The sequence below is a fragment of the Sinohyriopsis cumingii genome, chromosome 1 (genome assembly GCF_028554795.1).
Source record: "Sinohyriopsis cumingii isolate HCF-2022 chromosome 1, ASM2855479v2, whole genome shotgun sequence".
Lineage (NCBI taxonomy): Eukaryota > Metazoa > Mollusca > Bivalvia > Unionida > Unionidae > Sinohyriopsis > Sinohyriopsis cumingii.
The window spans coordinates 25,280,037-25,290,525 of record NC_142961.1 but is presented as its reverse complement, the minus strand read 5'-3'; the positions used below and the strand labels follow the sequence as shown (position 1 = coordinate 25,290,525).

Genomic DNA, 10,489 nt, shown 5'->3' with positions numbered 1-10,489 from the left:
CATTGGTTGTTTAAGTGGCTCTTTTGTTCTTTGGTTGATATATTTTGACAGTTTTGTCATTAAGGATTCAAATTCATTTGGGGGTGCAGATATTTATTGCTAGACTTGAGGGGCATCTAAAAGCTTGGTTTTAGTTTCACGTAGATGAGCTTGCTCCCTGGGACCTCATTTAGTAGGTTTCCATCCTCTCTTTTTTTCATAAATCTTGCAAGCATCACTTTGCCTTTTCATTTATCTCCAGCTTGATATGTAACCAGTATTTTAATATAAATATCGCCATGCATCAAGCAACTTGTTTATGCCAATTAATCTCCCTAAATACTCGCCTGCTTTCAACATTTTCTATATTTGATGCTATTTTTAGCACCAATGTTTTCCAAACAGGATGTACATTAAGTGCGGCATTTTTTGGATCCACTATTGACCTTGATGATCAAAATGCTGCTGTGGTGTTTACATCATAATAAGAAGTCTTCTGTTGAAAATGACTTTCTGATATGAAGGATTAGCAATAGCAAGATTTCCAAGCTGGCCACTGTATCAGCTACATTGGCCATTGAATCATCTATTTTCATTTTAGAACCAACTAGACATCATAAAATGTATTTTAGTGAAATCCCCATGTTGATATGATCATCCATTCAGAAGGAGTAGTGACAATAGAATGTTCTTTTTTAAGATGGCTACTGTGGTGTCATTTTGCATGTTCAAGTAGCACTATTTTCATTAGAACCAATTAGACCATGAGATGACCATATGAGATGACCATGTGTGTAAGGTTTCATGGTAATCCTCCAAGTAGTTGGGCAGAGTAGTGATTAGAATGTTGTGCAATTGTATCGAAAGACAACAAACAATGGAGGGACAGACAACAGACCATCCTATAAGCTATTCTAGTCTTTGATGAGTAGAGCTAGGAAAATGGTTGGCACTGATTCCATTTCAAAGCTGTATGGTGCATGTACTGGCTTTGTAAGTGGATACATTATAAGGCAAATGCACTTTAATGAACATTCTTCAATTACATGACAATTTGTACACTAAAATGACGTAAAATACATTACAAAATGATATCAAAACTGAAAATATCATAAAAAGGTCATTTTTAATATAAAACAGTTATCCATGTCTATATTTATCTAAACCATGATCTATGCATCTCTCTCTCTCTCGCTCTCTCTCTTAAATTAAATACTTGGCCCGACTTTAACTTATGTAACTTGAGATCTTGAACATTGTAATTGGTTCACATTATATTGCAATACAATAGGTCATAATATACACCTCAAATCACAAGGTATTGCTGAAATATAAATAAAGTAAACATCACTTGACAATATCCTTCACAATTCCATTTTCTGAAGAATCAAGTACTGTAATTATTATTCCCTTCTTCCATTTCACAGCATAATGAAGTTTACTTCTTATGTTCCTTTACTAAACTTTTAACAGTTATTTCCCCAGCCAGAACTTTAGTCCTCATATTCTGCTGATTTTTCAATAAGAACACTAGAGCTCTCATGGTCCTCTTGTAACTGTTATTTACCAATCGTCTGTGTTCCTGAAAAACTTCTCTTTCAATAGCTTCTGGTAAACTATGGTTTGTCTGGAAAAGGAAAAAAAAAAGCAATTAGTGAATTGTATTATGCAGTCACCTCTGAAAGGCAGCTCTCTCCGAACCAGCCTATGGGGGTGGGGGGAGGAATAAAAATAGAGTACTAAATCTTCTGAGATGCACCCATGGGCTAATAAATGACAAGAACTTAATTTTATTTTGTAATATATTAACAAGTTTGATGTGAAATTAATTAGTGGTACAATCACACCAAGAGTGTCCACCTTGGAAAAAGCCTTTTCAAAAAATGTCCATCTCAGAAAATGGGAAAAGTGCCCTTCTAACAACAGCCCCTTCCCCAAAAAGTTGGAACATTGCCCTTTTAAGGGCAACCACCTCTGAAACTGTGAAAACTTGCCATTGTGAAAGCAGCCATCTCCGAAAGTGTGTAAAATACTTTTTAAAACAGTCACCCCTGAGCGTGGGAAAAGTGCCCTTGTAAGACAGATGGCTACTAATTAGAGATGTATTTCAATAATAATTTAATGTAAGGAAATCTTGGCATTTTAAGGCATATAACTGCATAACAGAATTGACCTTTATGGCAAATTTGGTTGTACACAGATAGGGTATGTCAATGACAAAGAAATCCATTCAAAAATGTCCCCATCATTAGTCTCCAAGCAGTATGAGGTAAAGCAGAAAAAGAAGTAGAAGGTACATATGAGAAAGCATCATTGCTGTTGAGATCACAGTAATTATCGTCATCAACAATGAACCACAACAAAGGCTTCTTCAGCAGCATCAACTCTATAAGCAAATTTTATATATGTATGTCTTCTTTGAAAGCACTAGGTTGTTTCTACAAGCAAGGACCAACATTGACTCCCCAGCTTATTTTATATCTGTATGTCTTCTTTAAAAGCACTTGTTTGTTTCTACAAGCAAGGACCAACATCGACTCCCAAGCTTATTTTATATCTGTATGTCTTCTTTAAAAGCACAAGGTTGTTTCTACAAGCAAGGACCAACATCAACTCCCAAGCTTATTTTATATCTGTATGACTTCTTTAAAAGGTCTAGGTTGTTTCCACATGCAATGACCAACAGCAGACCTATTTTCTACCCCGAGTAGTCTGAGGATTCAAATTAGAGACAAGTGTTGTTAGACATGCCTACAAAATTAATTGCTTATTATTATACAAAGTTATATCACAGATAGTGACAGGCAAGAATTCACACACACACTCCCATGTGTGATATGATTTATATGATTTCTTAGGAAAGAAAGCAAACAAACCTCAACTTCAAGGGCATCTGTTAGAAGTTTTCTCCCTGAGGTTCTTAATCTTTCTGTTTTCAAATCACACCTGACTTCTATTAAAGGTCGACTGAGGTGATCTTCAAAATGAGATCGCCATTTGACGTAGACTCCTTTTGCTGCCTGTGAAATCTCTTGGTCTTCATTCTTACATAATTTGCTGACGATTCGACCTACATAAAAATTAAACAAGCTCCAGTTAAAATATGACCTTCATAAAAATAAAACAAGCTCTAGTTAAAATATATTTTTAAATTATATGCCATCAGCATTGTGGTGTCCATATTTATTTTACGAATATGTATACTGTGCTCAGTTAGCATATAACATTGTATGTATATTTCAGTTAGCATATTACATTGTATGTATATTTGAGTTAGCATATAACACTATGGATATTTCAGTCAGCATATAACATTGTATGTATATTTCAGTTAGCATATAACACTGTATATTTCAAGTAGCATATAACATTGTATGTATATTTCAGGTAGCATATAACATTGTTTGTATATTTCAGTTAGCATATAACATTGTATGTATATTTCCTACCATCTGCTACATTTAATAATGAAGTGTACCTGTAGAGTCATAATTAGCTTCCTGCTGCCTTGTGATTCCTGTATTTACCTTGTCATCATGCTATTTGGCTGCATGCTCTTTATTATTTCAATATTCTTTGAGTTAGGCATCTGTGATAACATTTTTTAATCTAACCTCAAAAGTAGCCTTTGATCTTTCAGGAATTAATTTTTCATTTAATTTTACACATTTTATAAAGATTAGTCATGGTTCTATCACTTATATTAATAGATGTATTACTGTTAATTACATATGCAATAACATGCAACCATCAACAATAAGGTGTATACATGGCGGCCAGTATTAATGGTGGAGGAAGAACCCGGGAAAACCCCGGAGAGAACCACCAACCCACGAGAAGCTACTGGCAAGCTTTCTCACATACCCACATTGGATGAATCCGAGACTTGAACCCATGCAAACAGAGGTGAGATGGTTGTGATCCTTAACGGACAGCGCTTTAGACCACTCGGGGCCCCATCTGTATACGTACTTGTAGTAGTAATTTTAGGCAATAAATAGTATCTGATTTGCTGTTTTTTTCCGTATTTTCGCAAATACATGTCAAGTCAGAAGACATCTGAGACCTTAAAGTGCATCTCGCGAATTCCACAACATAGCATTGTCCCATATGTTTCTGACCTACATAATTTGCATTTTAAATCTTTAATAAAATAATACCATGGCTTTGCTTTCAATGATTTGTATATTTTTTCTGAATATATTTGCCAGATGATTTAAGAAAACAGACAAAATAATAAACTGGTACATCCCAGACTTAGTGAAGTCTGCCATTATTTCCAGTTAGGCCTACTGGTTCACTTAGTTTCAAACTAATTTTATGATGAAACAGTGTATAAGAGGCAGTTAATATATATCCAGATTACCGATTCTGATCTTAAAACACAAGTTTGTTTGTTTTATCATCAAAGAATAACATGCAGGAAATTGATAGTTGCTACCTTACTCGGAAAAGGGTTAATGGTCAATCAGCTATCAAAACAATGCTTGTGAATGGGCAAGAGTTTATTTGTCAACGTAATTGATATAAAAACTAGGCCTAGCTACTGATGCCTTGATGAATACATTTCGCTACAGCAATAGAACTAGCCAGGCTAAGCCGAGGGGCATTTAAACAAAATATGATATGGTCAGTCAATGTACCTCTTAAATAATCACAGGGCGAAGTCGTTTTCGCTTTTCTAACACAAGAAGGCGAAGTGTACATTTTTTAGGCGACTTGTCACCCACTTATGAATGGCCTTTCTTTCTAAGTCTCAAAATGTCTTGATTCTGAGGTCATGTGCACTGCTTATTCTGCTACATTCAGAAATGAACACAATAACGAAAGCTAAAGTTGTTTATTTGATGTACTTTTATAAATGACCACATGTACATCTCTGGGGTCTTTCTGCCTCTGAATTGAATCACTATAAATATCTACATTTTCCCACCCAGCCACCAGTCAAAGCCTTTGAACTTGCCGCCCAGCTATTGCATCATGTTTATTTTTATGTACTCTTATAAAATGTATCAAGGGGTCTTTGAGTCACTGAATTCTGTCTTTGTAAATATCAGCACATCTAACTGATCAACACATTTTCCTACAAAGCAGGTGGCTGAAGCAGGACTGGCAATTCTTTGAATTTTGCAGCACACCTATTACATGCGTATGGAGGACTCCTGCCTCATTGATTTTCTGCATCGCAGATCAAAAAGTGGCATCCAAATATGCATAATTAAGCATTTCCGAGATCTCTGCCTACCCAGTGTCATTTGTCTATAGGAACATGCCTACCCAATGTCATTTGTCTACAGGAACATGCCCACCTAGTGACATCTGTCTATAGGAACATGACTACCCAGTGTAATTTGTTCTATAGGAACATGCCTACCAGATGTCATTTGTCTACAGGAACATGCCTAACAGATGTAATTTGTTTATAGGAACATGGTTACCAAATGTCATTTGTCTACAGGAACATGCCTACCAAGTGTCATTTGTCTACTGGAACATGCCTACCAGATGTCATTTGTCTATAGGAACAGGGCTACCAGATGTCATTTATCTACAGGAGCATGCCTACCATATGCCATTTGTCTATAGGAACATACCTACCAGATGTCATTGATGGCTGTACATATAAATGGATGGACAGGATAAAACCAAAAAACAAACACAAAACGTAGGCGTTAGCAGTGATTCAAACCTGCCTATTTTTGTGTCCAGCATAACATTTCTTGAAGGTATCTTCTTTCCAAGTTCTTGCAAAGAATTAAGGATCTCCCCTTTGCTCGAAGTTTTCAGGACAAGGATAGACTTATGGCGTAGAATATCTTCCACAATGACAACACCCTATAAACAGAAAAAGCATTTTTATTCAATTCTTCATAATTTAGTAGAACTTAAGAAAAACATATAATCAACAAGTACAACATAAAAAATCAATAAGGAGAATGAAACCAAGTTGCATTCCTAAGGACCTGCTGTACGGGAAGCTGGCAGAAGGCGCACAACCAACTGGACGGCCATATCTGCGTTACAAAGATATCTGCAAGAAGGACATGAAGACAGCCAACATCAATGTCAATGACTGGGAGAGCTGTGCTAACGACCACTCCACCTGGCGCCTAGCTGTCAGACAGTGTGTTCAAAAAGCAGAGAAAGATAGGAACATAAAGCACACTGAAAAGAGAACCAGAAAGAAGGTGGAACAACAACTTACTCTGGAGCTACACCATTGTCTCCTGTAGACAGACGGATGCCAAGAGAGATTTTCCTGATGTTACTGGCGGTGGAGACTAAAAGTGGTTGGCAGTATTTGTGCAGAAGTTTTCAGCCTTTGGCTCTCATAGACTAATGGCTACTCGCTAGCAATTAATAAATTTATTTTGACTGACCTATGTATGCAGATGTTAAGTAAAATCCCTCTTCTTTTGACCCATGGCATTAAATCCTTCAGAAAACTTACTTTTAAGTATTAATCCCTGTCAGAACACAGCACCTGTGTATCCATTAGTTACTGACCTGAGAAATTTTAAATTGCTATGCAGGCATGAAGTGAGTGGCCCGATAGTCAGTGAGAACAAAAGGCTGAAACATCCAGCACAAACACTGTTAGTCTATGTCACTAGTAATGTCAGAATAAAACTATTTGTTGACCTACTGGCAGGCTTTCTCACATACCCACATTGGCCAAGCCATTGACTCAAACATCTGCTGAAAAGGGTGAAGTGTTGGTGATCTGTAATGGAAAGCAACTTAGAGCACTTAGTCTTACAATGTAAGATGTCTACCTTGATATTTATATTGTTTGAATCGACCGAATCATCATTAATATCAGGGTGTATGTCCTACATTCCAGGACTAAGGACCACTCAACAACGGGCCACTGCCTTGTAATCTGCTTTCTAGGCTTGAACTGAGGGACACTGATCTGCAGGCCATGCTTCTGAGAAAGATAGTGAAAACTTCTATTCAACCAGTGTGGCACCAATAAAATAATCACCTCCCGTGCATAAACTTTATGATAAAGAGCAATTGCCTGATATGGATCATCAATAAAAAATTTTTTTTCCAGGAAATAATTTTAAAAATAAAAGTAGTTTAACCCTCCGTGGAAATCTTTCTTTCTTGTTCTGCAAGTCTGACATATCTGGAAATTGAGATAGGATCTAAGACTGTCTATCTCAGTGTCTTGTTCTGCAAGTCTGACATATCTGGAAATTGAGATAGGATCTAAGATTATCTTAGTGTCCCAGTAAAAATTACATTCGTTGGACATGATATTCATATAACCAACAATAATAACTTATTTACGCTCCTCTTCTGACAATCATATACTCATTATTCCCACTATGAAAACAAAGTCATATGAACAGCACAGCGTTCTTTTGCATACCTGGAATGAATTGACCACTGAACTTAAACACAGTGATCCCATTCAAAAGTGCTCTCAAAACTCACTTATTTCAAATGCAAGAACAAACTTAAAGACCTAATAATGTTTTCTACCTTAAATATTCTCAGCATGTTTTTTAAATTTTCTAATTTCATGGTGTTTGTTTTTGTAATCATATCATTATATATGTTTTTTATCTTATAGGTGTTTAATGTAAAGTGCTTTGAGCTTCCAAAGATTGGGTGCTATACAAAGTCCTATTATTATTATTATTATTATTATTATAACAAACTGTCTTTGTCAAGCATGTGTGATCGATGGGGACCTCATTAAGTTGATTATAGTCTGACAATGCAAACCTGTTTGTTTGTACCCCCCTACCGATTTAAATGATGGAAACCTTTAATGTGATAAAAAGTGAAGGAACTTAGTCAATTCATTGATTGATTTATAGTTTCTAACCTGACTATGAGTGGAATGGCCCTAACACCGTCATCTTATGCGCGTTTCATGCTTAACGAAAGTTTTCAGTGTAATAGACGGACATGCTCGGATCCATTTCCAGTTTCTGGACAAGTCCATTTTCAGCAAAAGGGTGTATCAAGACAACAGATGTACATACATAAGTCATCTGCTTCCGATATTTACGATGTCGAATCAAGCAAAGAAAAATAATGACAACTACAAATTTGCTTTTCATGTGGATTTAACAAGCAGTTTAATTTCTATGTTCACATATGCAAAGGGATATAATTCCAAACTCTAAAAGTTATGTAATTTACGGAATTATCAGGCAGTTGACGAACAGGATGAACTACGTCATTATGTTGTCTGATGGAAATAAACTAGCCTATAGTGTACACAATATGGCGCCGTGTTAGTATGGAAAGTTCGTTAAGCATGAAGTGGTGCAGGGGATGCCAGCATTAGTGCCATTCTGGTCATATTTAGGTTAGAAATTATAAATCAATGATTCATATCTTAGTTCTATGCACTTTTATCACATTAAACGTTCTCGTTTTTGAAATAGGTAGGGGGGTACAAACAAACGGGCATGTAGAGTCAGAACTAAATAAAATTATACGGAGTAGAGCACTGCTCTCATATACAAACCTTAAGTGATTCTATTGTTGTTTGCTTTAATTTTGGTTTTGATGGTGATGATTTCGGACTTATGTTCTTCGTTTTGGGGTTTCTTATTACAAATTTATCCATTTTTCTGGCTAAGTTCGCAAACGTTGATTACACACTTTTTTGTGATGAGTCTAAGTCATGCAAATGTCGTCTCTGTGTGCTGTTGTTGGGAAAGCGGTACATGACCCAGATCAGGGTATGACTAAGTACGAAAAGTTACGAAAAGTTGCGAAAGGTTGAGACAAATTACGAAAAGTTGAGAAAAGTTACAAAACCTTACGAAAAATTACAAAAAAAAGTTGGGAAAAAATACCAAAAACAATAATGTAAGCTAAAACGAGAAAAGTTGCCTTGAATTGATTATTTAAACTTATTTGTTCCCAAAAGCTATACAATATCGAAAATTACATTAACTGTTAGCCGTACGAAAGATTTCCGTTATTTGATAATGTTTCAGAAGAAATTTTGTTTCCACAACTGCTACGAAAGGTTAATATCGTAACCGAAATACAAATTTTGGTCGCTCAAAGTTACAATAAAGTCATTTTCTCGACATTGTTTTTATTAAAACAAGTAATAGCAAAGGTTTTTGTTATCTTCATTTGCATTAGTGTAAATATATATTTCGAAACTGCTATAAAAGCTTGATTTTGGCTTCGAAAAATATAGTTAAAACGGGTGCGAAAAGTGCTTCTAAAATCTTTATTTTGTAGATTTTTTTCAAAACAGCATATATATTCTAAATTTAAATATGAGTATTTATGTAAAATATTGTCTCTAGGTTTAATTTTTTTTATCTTGTTTCGGTTTTAAATTTTCTTTTTACTTCGGATGTTGTTATTAATGTTAGTGATGCTTTTAATTTTACTGTCTTTCACGAGCGTCCATGCATCATATTTTGTTGATATTTTGTCCGAATATTAACTAAAATTCATCTGAATATCATGTGACGACAGTCGGCACCTCGTGTGGTTATATAACTACTTTATAGAGACTGCACTTTACGGTTTGCATTTCGCACTTGGCTTATTTGATTAAGAGGCAGTTGTTAGGTTACGTTAAAACTCCAAATCACACACACACACACACACACACACACACACACACACACACACACACACACACATTCTCTTGTAAAACCCACAAAACGGGAACGTATTTTTACCATTAAAAAGGGGACATTTTTATATTAACAAATTATTGGCGATGTAGCAGGCGATGATTTACGTCTCATATCCGATTTATGTCTTATATCCGATTATGGCCGATATTAAGAAAATATTACATCAAGATCCATTAGGTAGTTGCGATATTGTTCGTTTAGAATGTTTAACTGATTATCATCTAAGTCGTTATATGTGATTCCATTCACAGGAATATCCTAAAATCTAAACGAGAGCATATTATCTTCTTAATCCAGGAATTTGCTCCTTCATACGCTTCCCTTTTCATGGGTATATTAGAAAAAGATTTTCTTCAAAACGAAAAGTTTAATCCATCTGTTTGGTTAAGATTTTTAGATGATATCTCGATGATTTGGAACCATTCATCAGAAAAACTGAACATAAGTCATTGATCGCCTAAATCATTTTCACCCGACGATTCAATTTACTTACACTGCATCTAGTACGCAAGTTTCAGTTTTAGATGTAAATGTAATAAAAAAATATAGATAACACTATCTCTACAAATATTCATGTCAGGAAACTAATATCCAACAAACATATTTCCAAAATAGAAATTATCCTACACATATAATTGATTCTGCGCTGAACAAAGCCCGTAATCTTACTCAACATGAGCTTTAAACACAACAAAATGTACAATATAATTCGTTTCACAGTACAATATCATCCTTCATTACCTAATATAGGCCTAATAATTAATAAATATTGGAGTCTCATAAATTTAGCAAATAAAAAACAGCGTAAAAACACTTTACAAAAATATACCATATCTTACTTATAGAAGACCCAAGAATTTGCAAGATTTTTT

At 35.2% G+C, this 10,489-nt stretch overlaps 1 protein-coding gene across 1 annotated transcript; it reads right to left on the bottom strand.

Annotated features, from left to right (window-relative positions):
- Nucleotides 1-985: 985 nt before the first annotated feature.
- On the bottom strand, nt 986-8,654 carry LOC149806567 (transcription elongation factor A N-terminal and central domain-containing protein 2-like). Its single transcript, XM_089954754.1, has 4 exons — nt 8,474-8,654; nt 5,673-5,814; nt 2,856-3,049; nt 986-1,606 (listed from the first exon to the last, which is right to left on the bottom strand). Exons 1-4 carry the CDS (start codon nt 8,573-8,575, stop codon nt 1,418-1,420), a joined length of 627 nt encoding a protein of 208 aa, XP_089810880.1. The 5' UTR covers nt 8,576-8,654; the 3' UTR covers nt 986-1,417.
- Between the last annotated feature and the right edge of the window lie 1,835 nt (nt 8,655-10,489).

Bases quoted from the DNA above. Each gene is read 5' to 3' on its own strand.
- LOC149806567 (XM_089954754.1), bottom strand. From the start codon at position 8,575: ATGGATAAATTTGTAATAAGAAACCCCAAAACGAAGAACATAAGTCCG. The intron at 3,050-5,672 runs GCAGGTTTGAAT...ATTTTTATGTAG, and splicing joins TATGCTGGACACAAAAATAG to GTCGAATCGTCAGCAAATTA. The intron at 1,607-2,855 runs GTTTGTTTGCTT...TTCCTTTTCCAG, and splicing joins CAGATGCCCTTGAAGTTGAG to ACAAACCATAGTTTACCAGA.